General features: G+C 44.3%; 1 protein-coding gene across 1 annotated transcript in view; it reads left to right on the top strand.

The window, feature by feature from the left end:
* Positions 1-17,253, top strand: part of CDH9 (cadherin 9) — an 83,324-nt gene that overhangs the window by 21,679 nt on the left and 44,392 nt on the right. Inside the window, exon 2 of the mRNA XM_033154403.1 lies at positions 3,461-3,755. Within this exon, the coding sequence (XP_033010294.1) occupies positions 3,461-3,755 (295 nt within the window). The remainder of the gene's footprint in view (positions 1-3,460; positions 3,756-17,253) is intronic.

The raw sequence follows: 17,253 nt of genomic DNA, 5'->3' as shown, positions 1-17,253 counted from the left end.
CCCAACCGACACTGTTCTCAGCAGCATCCAGAGAAACAGAAAAACGGTTAAAAATGACAGTTACTTGACTAACAGTCACAACAGAATGGAAAGCCTCTCTCTTGTGACTCACAGTCAGCTGATCACATGAGAGAGCTACTGCCAAAGGGGGGGGGGCATACTAAACATACACAGCAATTCAGCATAAGCGAACATCCCCATTTAAGGAAATCAAACCATTATCCTTAACACAAGGCCATCAGAGACACTGCATACTTTTAATGAGTGGGACAGATCCTTACAACAATCTTGTAAAGTGTGTATCTATCCAGTTGAAATACACATTCAAAATGCAGGTGGTGGGGTCATTATGTTTGAATGTTCCTCCATGTGGGGTGGGAGGATTGCTTGCACCCAAAATATAAATTTTATGGGGCGAGAGCTGGGCTAAAGCTCATCTGGCTGTTTTCCCCGCCACCACCTAGTCCTTCATGGAGTTTTTGATGTAAGTAGTAGTGGCAGAAAGTGAGGAGGAATTAAAGAACCTTTTAATGAGGGTGAAAGAGGAGAGCACAAATTATGGTCTGAAGCTCAACATCAAAAAAACTAAGATCATGGCCACTGGTCCCATCACCTCCTGGCAAATAGAAGGGGAAGAAATGGAGGCAGTGAGAAATTTCACTTTCTTGGGTTCCATGATCACTGCAGATGGTGACAGCAGTCACGAAATTAGAAGACACCTGCTTCTTGGGAGAAAAGCAATGACAAACCTAGACAGTATCTTAAAAAGCAAAGACATCACCTTGCCGACAAAGGTCCGTATAGTTAAAGCTATGGTTTCCCCAGTAGTAATGTACGGAAGTGAGAGCTGGACCATCAAGAAGGCCGATCGCCGAAGAATTGATGCTTTTGAATTATGGTGCTGGAGGAGACTCTTGAGAGTCCCATGGACTGCAAGAAGATCAAACCTATCCATTCTCAAAGAAATCAGCCATGAGTGCTCACTAGAAGGACAGATCCTGAAGTCGAGGCTCCAGTACTTTGGCCACCTCATGAGAAGAGAAGACTCCCTGGAAAAGACCCTGATGTTGGGAAAGATGGTGGGCACACGGAGAAGGGGACGACAGAGGATGAGATGGTTGGACAGTGTTCTCGAAGCTACTAACATGAGTTTGGCCAAACTGCGGGAGGCAGTGAAGGATAGGTGTGCCTGGCGTGCTCTGGTCCATGGTGTCACGAAGAGTCAGACACGACTGAACGACTGAACAACAAAAACAACAAGTAGTGGTCTGAGTGGTGAGATGGAGTTATGGACCCACATTCTGAACATCAGCTTTCCTGCAGCCTCCCTGGATGGGGCTGGGATGGGACAGGGTGGTGGCAAGGCCAGGCCTGCACAGGCACACCAACAAAATCAATCCAATGTTCCTGTCCATTGCATCCACACAGTTGCATCCATCCAGTGCATCCACACAGCTGCAGTCTGGCTGCTGCCCTCCCTCATGCAAGCCCCACAAGCTAAGCTGCAGTGATGCCAGTCTTGGGAGGGCAAGTGCATGACTCCTGCCTACCACATGGGCTGCTACTGGATGTAAAAATTAAAATTAAAAGGATTTTAAATACGCAATCCCCCCTTGCATTCTGAATCTGAGCAGTCCAGGAAGAGCTAAACCAATTGGCAATGCTGTTGGTTTTAATGGGTGTATCTTGCATCATGTACTGCTTAGCATTCTTTCTGACTGTCTCTTAAAAAGCCATATTGAATTTTCTGCAGAGGGGCACTCTAGTCTGGCCCTCCTGTCCAATGCGGTCCATGGAAAGTGGACCCGTCCTGGATGGCAAACAGAGCAAGCAGTCGGGACAGGGAAAAAGTTGGCTGATGGTGAAACCGTGGAGACTGTGTGTGGTCACAGTCTTGAGATGGAATTTGGAAAGATGGAGCAGATGTTCAAATAAGACTCTGTTGTGTGCTCTGCTGGTTTCGGGTGGCACCTAGCACAAGGGTTATCACTTACTGCAGAAATAAGGAAAGCTTTTCAGCCTGAAGATCACATTTCCACACTGAGAGGGGGGGGGACATTCAAATGGTGGACAGGGACAGACCGGAAGGTGTGTGGAGACTGAGTTTTCTATCTGAGAACGGGTGTTTAATGCTCACATGGAGGTGACACCTGCATTGCAGGGAGCTGGGCTGGATGATCCTCAGAGTCTCTTCCAGCGCTACAATTCTATGATGATAAAGCAGTTGTACTTTTCAACCACACAAATGTCAGGGCGTTCTAGGCATGCAGTGCGTTATCCAGGCAAGCAGGAGTTGGGTGGTTCAAGAACATACACCGGCCAGGCAAAAGGAGTCAAGGAGGGTGCAGAACAAAGTCAGTGAGGTCTGGGAAAGGGGAGGCCTGGGGAGGATACTCAAAGAGGGTTGGATAAAGTGGCTTGGATGGCTGAATTTGAATCCCCATTCCCACCTGGATCTGCTCACTGCTATTTTAACTGTGAACATTCCAATCCATATATAAAGGCAAAGGTAAAAGGACAGCTGACCATTAGGTCCAGTCGCAGGTGACTCTGGGGTTGCAGCACTCATCTCGCTTTATTGGCCAAGGGAGCCGGCGTACAGCTTCCAGGTCATGTGGCCAGCATGACTAAGCCACTTTTGGCGAACCAGAGCAGCACACAGAAATGCCATTTACCTTCCCGCCAGAGCGGTACCTATTTATCTACTTGCACTTTGACCTGCTTTTGAACTGCTAGGTTGGCAGGAGCAGGGACCAAGCAACGGGAGCTCACCCCATTGTGGGGATTCGAACCGCCAACCTTCTGATCAGCAAGCCCTAGGCTCTGTGGTTTAACCCACAGCGCCACCCATGTCCCTAATCCGTATATAGCACCCACTCATTACAATTCTACAGAAACGGGTCTTGGGTTGAAAGCAAAACATTTGACTAATTCTGCTTGCCCAAGGGGGCTTTGAATTTGTGGCGCTCAACAGCAGCTTCCACTGTCAAATGACAAAAGCCACTTTCAAAATTGAGGGGGAGTTTCGAAAACCCTCAGGTACACCTGGAGTAGCTCTTTGGATCCTGACCTAGATTTCATTTCAGGTTTTTAACTTAGCAAAAGCTTCCCCCTTCCCAGAAGGCAATAGGTTTCAGAAATACTGTTGTGAGGCGGGAGAGTTACATTACAATTGCCATCATATTGTTTAAATGCTGCCGCCTTATCTTCTATATCCTTTTGTGTCCTTTATCAATTTGTTCGAGCTGCTTTGCATGTGTGACCAAAATCTTACTTTTGTAATTTTTCCCTGCAACAGTGAGGCAAAAGATAACTACTGCTGACCTCAATTGCAGACAAGATTTGTAGAGACTTATTCATATGTGCTGAAAGATTTGGTCTGTAATAACAATGCATATATTTATAGAGTGTTTCTTTCTTTCCCCCATTTCTTTCTCTCTCTTTTTTAACATCCCCGAAGCTACACACTGACCAAGATACAGGAGATGGAAGTTTAAAATACATATTAACAGGAGATGGGGCTGGCAGTCTATTCGTTATAAATGAACATACAGGAGATATTCATGCAGCAAAAAAGCTGGACAGAGAAGAAAAGTCCCTGTATGTGCTACGTGCCAAGGCTATAGACCGAAAGACTGGAAGACAAGTGGAGCCCGAATCGGAATTCATCATTAAAATCCATGATATCAATGACAATGAACCTAAATTTACCAAGGAAATTTACACGGCCAGTGTTCCTGAGAAGTCCAGCGTTGGTAAGTATAACTTATTATCATATTAAAAATGAATTTTTTTTAAAGAAAGAAAAAGATAGAAGGTTACGCCACTTCACAACAATACTCTAGAGCTTATTTGTGGTTTTTAAGTAGTAATAAAAGCATCTGTAAATATCAGTTCACCAGCTCCTGTCTGCCATCAATATCTGTCTTTTTCCACCCCATAGGTTACCATATGGCTTCCATGAAGCTAGCAGCAGTCAAATGGAAACTTCTAATATGCTGTGTGATCGTAACAATTATTGCCATCCAGTAATGAACCACTGAAAACAATACTTAACAGGCTCATCTGTGTGCATGATCAGCAATGGCAATTTGTTTGACACCTTTGTACTTTTGCATCCAAAGTTGTGTATTGACAAAATGTTGATTCCCCCCCCCCTCCTTCTAGGAAAAAGAACTGGAAATATTCTGACCTCATGCAGAATCTAGACTCATGTAGCAATTTGTTGTCCTTCTTGAGGCCAGAATGTGAGATGTGTATCTCAAATGGTGGTAGCAATATAAGACTGTGCACTGATTCTGAGTGGAAACATAAACAAGCTGGACTTGTAGAATTCGTTACTTCCAAGAAACAGTGTGCACCAAGAGGCTCATGTACTTATTCCCCTCCATATGCTTTTCAGTGGTATCACACAAATTCCCTTCTCTCTTCCATGGTTTGCTCTATCCATGGTGTAGTGTTACGTCCACATTAGTATTAAGTATTGATAACAGTAAGCAGCAGCATTGCCCTTCTAATTGTACTTTGCAACTAATTGGCAGCAGTGCAGTCAGTCCAGGATTAGTGTACTATGCTCAAACCATCTTGCCCCCCAACCCCAGTAAGCAACCTGGCTGTTGAATTCTGCACCAGCTGAAGTTTCTGCACCACCTTCAGAAGCTGCCCTATGTATAATGTGTTGCAGTAGTTCCTTTGGAAATGGAAATCCAAGTTGTACCAATACAAAGTGGCGTCATCCACCCCTAACACAGACAGCCATTCTAGAAGGATACATTTGTTGACGGTATCGAAAGCTGCTGAGAGATTGAGGAGAATTAACAGGGACACATTTCACCTGCCTCTATCCCGACAGAGGTCATCATTCAGGGTGACCAAAGCAGTTTCTGTGCCAAAACCAGGCCTAAACCCTGATTGAAATGAAACAAGAAAATCAGTTTTCCCCAAGAGTGTATGGATCTGGTTTGTGACCAACCACTCAAGAACCTCGCCTAAGAAGGGCAGATTGGTGACTGGCCAGCAGTTACTTAGATTTTCCAAATCCAGGGAGGGTTTCTTGAGCAACAGTTGTACCTCTGCCTCCTTCAAGCTGGAAGGGAGCATCCCTTCTTGCAAGCAGGCATTAATCAGCTCCCTAGGCCAGACAGCTACCCCCTCCGTACTAGATTTATCAGCAAAGAGGGGAAGGGTCCAGAACACAAGTGTTGTTGAGAGCCAGTGTGGTGTAGTGGTTAAGAGCGGTAGACTCGTAATCTGGGGAACCGGGTTCGCGTCTCCGCTCCTCCACATGCAGCTGCTTGGGACCTTGGGCTAGTCACACTTCTTTGAAGTCTCTCAGCCTCACTCAACTCACAGAGTGTTTGTTGTGGGAGAGGAAGGGAAAGGAGAATGTTAGCCGCTTTGAGACTCCTTCAGGTAGTGATAAAGCGGGATATCAAATCCAAACTCTTCTTCTTCTTCTTCACTGATCCAAGCACCTTGTACACACCCTCGAGTCTTACTAACTTAATTACTTACTTACTTACTCATTGAACACAACAGGAGAATACACTGCTCTGAATACTACTACTACTACTACTACTAATAATAATAATAATAAAGCGATAAAACATTGAACATTAAAAACTTCCCTAAACAGGGCTGCCTTCATATGTCTTCTAAAAGTCAGATAGCTGTTTATTTACTTGACATCTGATGGGAGGGCGTTCCACAGGACGGGTGCCACTACCGATAAATATTTGAATGAATAGTTGGGTTTTGAGCCCTGAATTATATTGTTAATGGTCAAGGTTCTTTCTATACACTACCTGGCAAAGATTCATAGTGGTGAATTTTTGTACAATATTGTATTGTAGAGGCAGCATAGCCGTGTATGAAAAGTATAGAGAAAAGCCACCCTCATAAGCATTTCATAAGCAATAGAAATGAGAAGCAAATATGCTACAGGTACCATTAGGTATGCAATTTCCAAGTAAACGTATAGAGAATTCCCCCCCCCCTTGGGTTTGACAATTAGTCTACAGATGCATGAAGTCCTTGGTGCTTTACTTTATGTTGCTGGATGTCAGGGAAAGAGGGACTACTCAGGAGGAGAAGGGAGAGAGAGGGGAGCAAGCCAGAGCTGGGAGAAAATATAGCAACTTATCCAGGGAAGGGGGGTCGCTGGGTTATAGAGAACAGCCACCCATAATCTCCACAGATTCATCCTCCTCCTCCAGCCCCCGTCAGGAAATGTCTCCGGAAGAGAGGGAGATGCCAGGCTTGATGATGACCGAGGAGAGACCCAGCACCGTCAGTCACAGACAGGAAGATGAGCCGAGGGGGGGGGGGAGCCGCAGACGTCATCTCAGGGTGCCTAGCTGTTGGTGGTGTTGGCGGGTGTGCGAAAGCCCGCCACTCTGAGAAACTGAAACTGACTGAGCAAACATGACTGCAGAGACTCTGTAAATTCATCATGGACAATAAATAATTATAGCTTACCTAAAGGCTTGTCGTTACTCGTGAGCAACATCCAAGGGAAGGAGGATATCCCTGACAATATACTTGCTAAGTAATGAAGTACTAAGCACTCTGTGGACTTCAGCATCAGATCAATGAACACAAGGTGCATCTGCTGTATAGTGTGACATCAACTAGCACGTGGTGGTTTGATCATTAGGCAGATAGGCTTGAAGCTGCTCTATCTCCTTGCAGAGGATGCAATCCTTTGTTAGAAGTGAGTAGTTGCAAAGTAGCTTTCTGACATTTTCGAGTAAGATCCGTTTGTATAACTCCTGCTCTTTCCATAAATGATATTTTTTACTAGAGGCTTATGTGAATTGCTGAAACAGGCACACAGCCTAAAAGGTAAATACAAATATATGTATATATTGTCATTTTTAGGGCAATTTCCTGTTTGCTTCGAGCCTTAATTCAAATTTCCGAATAGTTATTCTAAAATTCAGTTTACGTTGCTAGACATCATGTGAGAGGAGTTTTTCAAAACTAAAATTAATCAAGAGTTATCTTAGGTCCACTATGAGTCAAGCTCGGCTCTCTGGCTTAGCCATGTTGTCAACTGAAAACAAAGTAGCGAAAGGAATTGCTTTTGACGGTGTGATTTCAAAATTTGCAGAGAACAAAGTTAGGGGGGAAAGGTTTTAAGTGCTTATGCTCACAATGTTAGGTAAATAAACCAGAAAATAACACTTGCAACTGTATCTTATTTTCCCTTCTTTTAATAATTTCAATGTGTGTGTGTGGGGGGGGGGGTTGACCATAAATTTTCCACACTGGGTACCACCTGACCTTGCTATGCCACTGCCCACAGGACTGGGTGTCTGAAGTGTTACCACAGCCATGGAGGAACTACTCACAGGAAGACAATTTTGTACACCACCCTAATCTCTGAGCACTGTGAGATTCAGGGGGTTCCAGGTGCTTACCCAGGATTTGGTTTCCTTGGAATGGGGGACAACGGAGACCATGGTGTCTTTATGATATATGGTTTATTTACACATATATACAACCAGAGCCTAAGAAGGAGCGGCTCACAGCATTAACACTCCAGAAAGTCTTGCTTCTCCCATAGTCACTGCCTTGGAATCAAGCAAAAATCAAGCATGGCTCTCTCCACAGGAGCCAACTCCTAGGGATTGATGGGTCTTTGGGCACCCCAGTAAAATATTAGAGGGGGCTGAGCTGTCGCCCCCAAGTTGATGGGCAATGTCATTCAAATGGCTTGTGTGCACTGCATCACGTGATTATGTGGGGCAGGGCTTACCTGTCCCTCCCCCCATATTTTATTCAGGTTGGCACCCCGGCTCTCTCCCAACATCTACCTGCTTCTAGCATGCTCTCAGGTCACTAGCACTCTGTCTTTCTCCCTACCAGCCAGGTGAGGGAGGAGGTCCACCCATTTACCCTTTGGCACCAAACAACCCACTTCGTTATATTAACAACCATACTTAGGGTCATTAACTCACCAAGAAACCTGCTTGGATAGTTCAGCAGTAGAATCCTCCACTAGATTTTTAACCCATCAATTCTTCCCATCAATTAACAGATTATCATTTGCATTTTATTTCCCATCATTTTAACGTCAAAACTAAGAGAGCTGCCACAGCTGACTAGTTTAAGCTGAGAGTGACCTTTAAATCAACACTTTTTATCATACTTGTGCTCTGCAATTATTTGACAGATCCATTTCCCTACTGATTTTTATTGGAGTACCCCACCCCCACCCCATCAACTATAATTCTCTAATCTCTGGACAAAAAGAAGAAGAAGAAACATTACGGGCTCAAAGTCCACACCTCAGCACTTTTCACTCATACCTAATGCTGACGCTGCAGTACAGTGCTAAGGGATGTGTTCTGCGCAGTTAGAGATGTCGTCCTTCAGATAAGACATTAAGTCAAGGTCCCTTCCTTTCAGCTCTGATACGGCTGCATGGGACAAAATGAAAAATCCCAGTGGCATTCTGCGAAAGATGTTAAGAATCGGATAAACTGCCACGAGAAGAATTCCCTTTCTGAATGTAACAGTTTCTAATGTTAAAGTCTTTATGCATCTAGTGAGAATTAAATGGTGCAGTGCCCCAACTAATCAATGGACAAATATGTGCAAACTCGTCGGTCTCAAGAGACAATGGAGTGCGCCTCTGGGAGTGAGGTCCAACTGCTGGAGCATCACAGTACCTGCTGCAGCTGCAGAGACCAGTAACTCATAACTGCTGCATCCTGCATCATTTTTGCTGCTTAGCTGGACTGAAGTGACCTCTCAAGGGGGGAAGCCTGGGCAGTGTGTATGGAGGTCTTGAGCTGCCCGAACTACAAGACCTTTCTCTTGGTCTCACTGATGTGGTCGAAAGAAAAACAGCGCAAGCTTGGCTGCAGGAGTTGCTGAAAGGAGGCTCACAAGACACCATCCAATTGTCTTGGGGACTTTACTCCAGATTTGTGTAGTGTTTGCTCTTTAGCCTTTCTTATCCTGAAGATGTCCTACAAAGCAGAAGGTATGGGTTCTTGGGGTTTATTCCCAACACCATTCTCACAAATGAGTGTAGCCTCAAGGCAACAGAAGTTTATGATCAGAGTTTGCCTTTTGCATAGACAGGCGGAGTTCCCCAAACCCCAGGCGACCCCTGAGCAGAATAATGACACAAGACAACGTGCTATGGGATTAAAATTGGCCACAACTTGATTATGATTCAGATGTAGGGAGACATTGGCTCAGGCATTGGGTGTTTATACTTCCCAGTCCTCAGCCGGGGATCTGGGAGACTTCAGGGTTATCCAGAATGTGTGGGGATTGGGCTGGCTCTGGAGAACATATGTTCAAGCAGAGAGCCTGCCCCCCGTTCGCCGCCGCTGGAGGGGGAGAGCAGTGACAACTTCTCGGCATATGGCCAATGCCTCCGCCCGCAAGACCCCTTTAACAGGGAACGCTGGTATCGCTGCCGCAAAGGAGGCTAGGGTCAGCCCCTCCCCCATTTAGGAAGATAGACTAAAGGATTCCGCCCAAGGACTGAAACTGCCAAAGTTGTGACGTATTGCTATGGGAAAGGGAAAACCTGCCAATGTAGGAAAATTCCTTTCCAACCCTTCAACAGTGGCCTTGACATAGCAGTGCCTGCGTACCTGTGGAGAAGAGGTTAACCTGCAAAATAAGACTTAATTGAGGGAGTGGAGGGTGAGAGAAGCTCTGGAGTCAGACTGCCACTGCCCAGGTAAGCTACACCTTCTATTGTGTGGTCCCTGCCCTTACTTGGCCAATACCCTGGCAACGCCTCCCCAGGCGGGACTGGGCGGCTGACTGAGGTATCCTGCCTGGGGAGGATGAAGCCAGTCCAAACTACCAGGAGCCATACTGGGATCCAGGGGGCAGCACGTGACCACGCAAAAGTTCCCCCCTATTTGATGTGGGGAGAGGTCATTCCTACATGGGCTTCCTACCCAGGTTGACGAGCTCTATCTGCCCTCATGTTAGGAAAATAATGTTATATCACAGCAATTCTCAGGTGCTAAGAAATTCTTTGTACTGTACTTCGGTTTGTCTGCTAAGGAGCCTGCACACATTGCTATAAAGATTCTGGATGGTATTTTTGGAGTGCAAACTCAGATTATGCAAGTGACTGGCTGAATATTTGTTGTTGTTGTTGTTGTTGTTGTGTGAGAGCACAACCTATAGTACATACAATGGTTTCCTTCTGCTGAACACAACAGGGGAAGATGCATAATGGCATGTGGATGATATTATTAGAAAGCATATTTTTTCTTCTCTTTGTGACTGAAAGTCAAGGAATGAAGAAAGTAATCAATCAAGACTGGATACATTTTCCTTTTCTTTGTTGGCGTTCCTATTTCCCACTAGCATTTTAAATTGTAACACTTCATTGCAAGATTCTTCAGATTTCTAATTAAAAGCTAAAGGCTGCATTTCATCTGGTTGAGTATATTTCATAAGAGCTCGGCATTTCATAAATTGAATTTATTCTATAAACACCTGTTCTGTTAGCTGAATTTTGTGTTGCAGCTCTGAAACTGAAACAATGTTTACCAAAAAGGACACATATTAGGGGAAAGTGTCCCCAAAAGTTATATATTAGTGAAAATAATATATAGAAATGCATTATATTAGCAAAAAAATTCTTGCAAAAAGTGTGCATGTCAAAACTGAACACAACAATGTGCTTATTAGGGGAAATCCACACCAAAACTGCTGGTTAGTTTTCAGGAGGGTTCCCCCCCTTCTTCTAATGTAGATTGCTTCAGAAATCCAGAAAACTGAATTTAAGATTAGACAAATGAGAAACCAAAACTGGCAGATCCTTTCTGCACGAGACCATTGAGACTAAGGAGGAAGGGGTTACAGTGACACCTCTTTGGACTGGTTTTAAGTAGGCAGGGATGTGGGGACTTCTTAATGAGGTTAGTGGTGCTGTGTCACATTTACCCAAATGGGCCAGACTCTACTGCCATAATGACTAGTGGTTGTGGGTAGCTCAACCCACATCCAGTGGATCGTGGGACCTAGAACCTTTGTCGAAGGTATCATGAGCAGAAAATTTAGTCCTTTGGCGCTTCAGAAGAAGGCAGAGAGCATAGTCTTCATATCTAAATATTATTTGGCCTTCAGCTACATCATTTTAATAGGCTTTCATGGAAATGGTGTACCTTTCCATTATTGTTGGGGTAAGGGGGGAATGTAGAAAACAAAGAAATATATGCTATTACTAGGGGATGAGTCACTGTTCGCTTCACTCATCAAACTCACCCACCCCATTCCTTTACACCTTGAAAAAACCTTCTCTCCCCTTAGACGTTGTCAAAACTCTCTTTTGTGGATTGGGCCACCTGACCACTGGCTTACTTCTTTGGCAGCCACACAAACTAAGGAAAGTACATATTAGGACAGGCTTCCTCAACCTCGGCCCTCCAGATGTTTTAAGACTACAATTCCCATCATCCCTGACCACTGCTCCTGCTAGCTAGAGATCATGGGAGTTGTAGGCCAAAAACATCTGGAGGGCCGAGGTTGAGGAAGCCTATATTAGAAGATACACAGAAACAACATTACTTACATTTAAAAAGTAACATTATATATGTCCTTCGTGAAGTCTGTAAATCAGGACGAAGCAGCATGTAAAGTTTCTAGGAGTTTCCTTCCATTCCTTACCTGGTAGCTAACTTTATGCGTTCAACATTGAAAATGTCAGAAATATTTTCTAACTTGTGAAAAAAAATATAGGCATATCAAATGGGAGCTGTTTTGAAAGCAGAATGCAAAGACAATCTGTATTATGCAGACCCACTTCAGAAGCACAAAATATTTACAAAGTATGCAAATAGGGCTTCAGCATAGTCAGACAATGTGCTTCAGCTTTTTTTTTTTTCTAAGGCAACATAAATTATTGTGAAGTCTCTTTCACATACGTAGATAGAACACACAGGCAAAGAGTCTTTGAAAGTGGCCTCCAAAACTCCAAGGAGATAAAGGACAACACAAGTAAAGTAATCAGGGCTTGGGAATGAAGGACCACATTCTGACACTCAAAGAAAAGGACAGTATCATCTGCACACGATGGAGCATCTGCACACGATGGAGCATGTCATTCTTCAATGTTGGGGCAATCTATATTTGTCCAGTACACATAAAATGAGTTGAGTTAGCACATGGGATCAATTTGTCAGCTGCTCAACAATTTGGAAAGCAAGGAGCAGCAATCTCTCATCAACAAAATACTGCTACACATGTATTTTGCTGCAACTGTATGGTTTGACCTGCGCCCAAACTGTTTATAAAGTCATGAACCAAGTGTGACATGTGGACTAGGGAGACCTGAATTTGACGCACCACACATCTAGCTCATTGCATGGCCAAGGACACAACAGGCTTTAAGTCTCACCTACTTCATAGCTTGAATGTTGTGAGGACAAGATAGCATAAATCCATACCGTACATCACCCCAGGCTCTTCATGGGAAAGGCAGCATGCATATCTAATATATTAATTGCATAGGAATAGCCCTGATGTATCAGCTTAAAGACCTATCAAGTCCTGCATCCTACAGGGGCCACCCATATGCTGATGAGAAGCCCACAAACTGTACTTGAGGGCAACAGCCCTTTCCTACTCTTCTTTTTGAGCAACCGGCATTCAGCGGTATGCCTCTAGTGATTATCTTGGTATTATAAAGTCTTATACAGTGGTGCCCCGCTAGACGAAAATAATTCGTTCTACAAGTGTCTTCGTAGAGCGATTTTTTTGTCTAGCGAAGCACCAATACAAAGTAGTGGTTTTCGCTTAAAAAAAAATATTGTCTTGTGAGGCAGCCCCATTGACATTTTCGTCTTGCGGGGCAGCCTTCCGCTAGCGAATGCCGTTCGTCTAGCGAGTTTTTCGTCTAGCGAGGCATTCATCTAGCGGGGCACCACTGTACAGTGGTACCTCGGGTTAAGAACTTAATTCGTTCTGGAGGTCCGTTCTTAACCTGAAACTGTTCTTAACCTGAAGCACCACTTAAGCTAATGGGACCTCCCGCTGAAGCAAAGTTCTTAACCTGAAGCGTTATTTCTGGGTTAGAAGAGTTTGTAACCTGAAGCGTATGTAACCCGAGGTACCACTGTAGTGCCCGCTCTATAAGAAAACAAGAGCACAGCCCAATCAAAAAGCCCCCAATCTCAATTGCAGCCACTAGTGCTTATTACCCCAGCAGGAAATGGCATCCGAGACTGAACTTATGCTACTCAGAAAAGCAAAGGAGTGGAATGCCCTCCAACATTTTGCAAGTAGACAAAGCTGCACTTGTGTGCTTATCACCCATTTAGTCTCACAACAAGGACTGCTGCCTTTACACTTTGCTCTCCCATTCTGCATCACATAATGCTCTTCTCCCCCTGCGTTATGCTACATTCATTTAGTCTTCAACAGCTTGTCCTTGAGAGAAGCAGGGTCTGCTAGTAAACTAGCATTTTTTTTTATAGAAAAAAGAGGTTTAATGAAGTGTTTAACATGGATATGGTTATATTTGTTACAGAATAGCTGCAATGCACACAAATGTAGTAACATACTTCCTGGACAAATGGTTATGGGCTGAAGGAAACAGTGCACTTGATGGGGTGAGCTCCCATTGCTCTGTCCCAGCTTTTGCCAACCTAGCAGTTCGAAAGCATACCAGTGCAAGTAGATAAATAGGTACTGCTGTGGCGGGAAGGTAAATAGCATTTCTGTGCGCTCTGGCTTCCGCCAATGTGTCCTATTGTGCTAGAAGTGGTTTAGTCATGCTAGCCACATGACCAGGAAAGCTGTCTGTGGACAAACACCGGCTCCCTCGGCCTGAAGCGAGATGAGTGCCGCACCCCATAGTCACATTTGACTAGACTTAACCACCCAGGGGTTCTTTATATTTTTTCAAAAATACACGAATGCGCATTTACAACATGGGTGTGGAACTTCTGGCCCTCCATATATTGTTGGACTACTACAACTGCCATCATCCATGACCATGGTCATGTTGGCTGGGATTGGAGGGGAGTTGGAATACAATAACATCTGGGCCATAGGTCACCTACACATGATTTATACACTGGTAGAGAATTGGAAAAAACTGGGACTGAAACCTAAAGAATCGAATCCTGTTGATTTGGAATAAATGGGGCTAAATCCTGACTAAATGAGTCTGGATACAATCTATACAGCCATGCAAATCAAACTTGCCTTCAAACACAAACATAGAAAAGTTACTTAACAAGGTTAATCCCAGAAAATCTGAACTGTTTCTAAGTCCCTGTCTGGTAAACAGGGACAATTGGAACAGACAAGATTTGTTGTTGTTGTTGTTGTTGTTGTTGTTGTTGTTGTTGTTGTTGGGTATGAGTAATATAGCTACTGGGAACATAGGAAATTACTAAATGCATTAAGATATGCAAGTAAACATGTGGAAAAATAGTTAAAAGCAACACAATTTCTTCTATGCATATGATGCCAGTTTGAGAGGTTTTGTTACAATGCTAAATTGTTCATAGTTGGCAATTTCTGAACAAACAAATAATAAAAATTCTCCAAAGTTTATTTGAAAACTGCAACAAGTCGAAGAGTATAAGCTTTCACTAAATGAATCCACACAATAAAAGGTGGCAGAAGGCATGCATTTCTGGGAACATGATGACTGGTGGGAGCAAATGGTCACATTTCAAGGTTATGGCTCCTTATTTCTGGAAAACCTTGAGCATGGGTGTCGAGCCAGGATTGAAAGTTATAGTGTGAATATGTATTCAGGAAATAGATAGGAATAGTCTTGTCCTGGCTTTCAAACTACAGATAGAAAAATAATTACCTCATCCTCCTCAGTCGGATTTTCAAAATGGTAGCATGAATCTCCTCTTCTTGTCCCTTAAAATGGTGATGAGATGCTCTTGCCCAGCTTGATACTGCCACACTTTTTTATAATAAAAAAAACACACAAACTTCCTCACATACACATATTAGCCATAGTCACAAATATCCAATGCAGGTCAGCCCACTGAACTGAACACCATATTCTCAAGATCAACTGTACGGGTGGGATGGGGAGGCTGGGAGCGTTAAACACAAAATATAAATTCTCAAAATGTACAAGAATAAGCCTCAAATTGGTTATGCTTCAGACTTCGGGTTTTCTGTTGAACCTACAGTCCTTTATTCTGCTGTCCACAAACTGAGAGCCATAAAATATCTTAAGCATGAAAGCAGCCAGATGTTTCCTCCATGACTTCCTTGATAAATTACTGGGAGAAAAATCTTCCCCATTTGGAAATAATATCTTAATTTGACTGCAGTCACGACTATTTGCAGCACTCATAGCAATGCTTTATCAACGAGCAAGCAGGAGTCCCCTTCACTGACTAAACACACCTCTAAATCAAATGCAATCCACAGCAAGGGCATTTCAGAGTAATAATAGCCCCATGTTGTACTCACGTCACCATGTCAAATCCAATTTTATACAGAGAGCACAAAGCACTGGAAGACTGAAAATATCTGCGGCTCTGTGTGTTGCGCTGTCTTTGTTACAGGCGCAGAATGAGCAATAACGAGCAACGGCTCTTCACAAACAAAACAGGCAAAAGTGAGAGAGGGCCTCAGAGGATACGACATCCTGAAAACCGACAGGTTATCAATGGAGATCTAGAACGAAGATGCCAAGCTCAGAACTCACTCTCTCTCTCTTTTTTGGGGTGGTGGTGGTGGGGTCATACTCTCTAAATTGTGTTCAGGAAAGTTCAGACATCCACGTATCCAGCCGAAGAAAAGGTAAATGACGCAAAGCAATTAAAACAGTAACGTTGCTGGAGACCTTGCAAGGCTGGAGCTTTTGTACTAGGAATGCATAGGATTTCCCTGTAAGTGCTTGCAGCATTTTTTATTTTGAAAGAGAATGGTGACTGGAACCGCGGTTGTAGAGGTTAATAACATTATTGCATGGGTAGGCAAACTAAGGCCCGGGGGCCGGATCTGACCCAATCGCCTTCTAAATCCAGCCCGTGTACGGTCTGGGAATCAGTGTGTTTTTACATGAGTAGAATGTGTCCTTTTATTTAAAATGCATCTCTGGGTTATTTGTGGGGCCTGCCTAGTGTTTTTACATGAGTAGAATGTGTGCTTTAATTTAAAATGCATCTCTGGGTTATTTGTGGGGCCTGCCTAGTGTTTTTACATGAGTAGAATGTGTCCTTTTATTTAAAATGCATCTCTGGGTTATTTGTGGGGCCTGCCTGGTGTTTTTACACGAGTAGAATGTGTGCTTTAATTTAAAATGCATCTCTGGGTTATTTGTGGGACACAGGAATTTTTTCCCCCTTCAAAATATAGTCCGACCCCTCACAAGGTCTGAGGGACAGTGGACCAACCACCTGCTGAAAAAGTTTGCTGACCCCTGCATTATTGTGTGGAAAGAATGAAGTGTTTTTTCTGTCATGACACCCTGTGAAAGGTGCAGTTGCTCTTCAATTAGACACCATACCGTACATTTTTAAAGCATTTTATTGCACTTTAACAGTTGCCACCCGCCCCAGCCCCTGAATCACCCTTAACAAACTACAGTTCCCTGAATTCTTTAGGGGAAGCCATGACTGTTGAAGTTGTATAATAGTGCTTTAAGTGTATGGTGTGAGCCAGGGGTGCCAACCCCCCACCCCTTGAAGGGGCCTGGTGTCACATGACATGCTCGGCCCCTGCCCGGGGGCTTGAGCACTCTCCCATCAGTGGCAGGGGAAGGGGGCACAGTGTGATCTTCACCCTCCTTGTGTCCCGCCCAGCTTCAGCCTTCTCCATATTTTCGGGCAGAGGGCTGAGCCCTCCCCCAATTTTGAGAGGGTCACCATCCCCTGCCACCGCTGGGCAAGTGCTTGCCCAGCGGTGTCAGGGGAAGGGGGCACCGAGAATGATCTTCACCCTCTCTGTATTGCCCCTGCCTGGCACGTGAGTACTCGCCCGGCAGTGGTGGAGGATGGTGACCCTCTCCATATTGGGGTGCTCAGCCCCTTGCCCACAAATATTGAGGGGGCCCAAGCTCCTCCTGCCCCCTATAATTGGTGCCCCTGGTTTGAGCAGAGACCTTTCACTTCATTTTGAGGTGAAACCAGAGATACAAGGAAATAAGATCAGCCCATCTCATGGTCTTGGAACGAAAGCTGCCCATGTAAACCAATGATGAGATCCAGGATTTTAGCATAGCTGTGATTTGGAAGCAATGTGTCTTCCAACAACCCCCCCCCCCCACCGCCATCCACAAAA

The sequence above is a fragment of the Lacerta agilis genome, chromosome 7 (genome assembly GCF_009819535.1).
Source record: "Lacerta agilis isolate rLacAgi1 chromosome 7, rLacAgi1.pri, whole genome shotgun sequence".
NCBI classification, from domain to species: domain Eukaryota; kingdom Metazoa; phylum Chordata; class Lepidosauria; order Squamata; family Lacertidae; genus Lacerta; species Lacerta agilis.
Note: the sequence above shows the minus strand (reverse complement) of the source record. Positions and strands in the feature narration are given on the sequence as shown.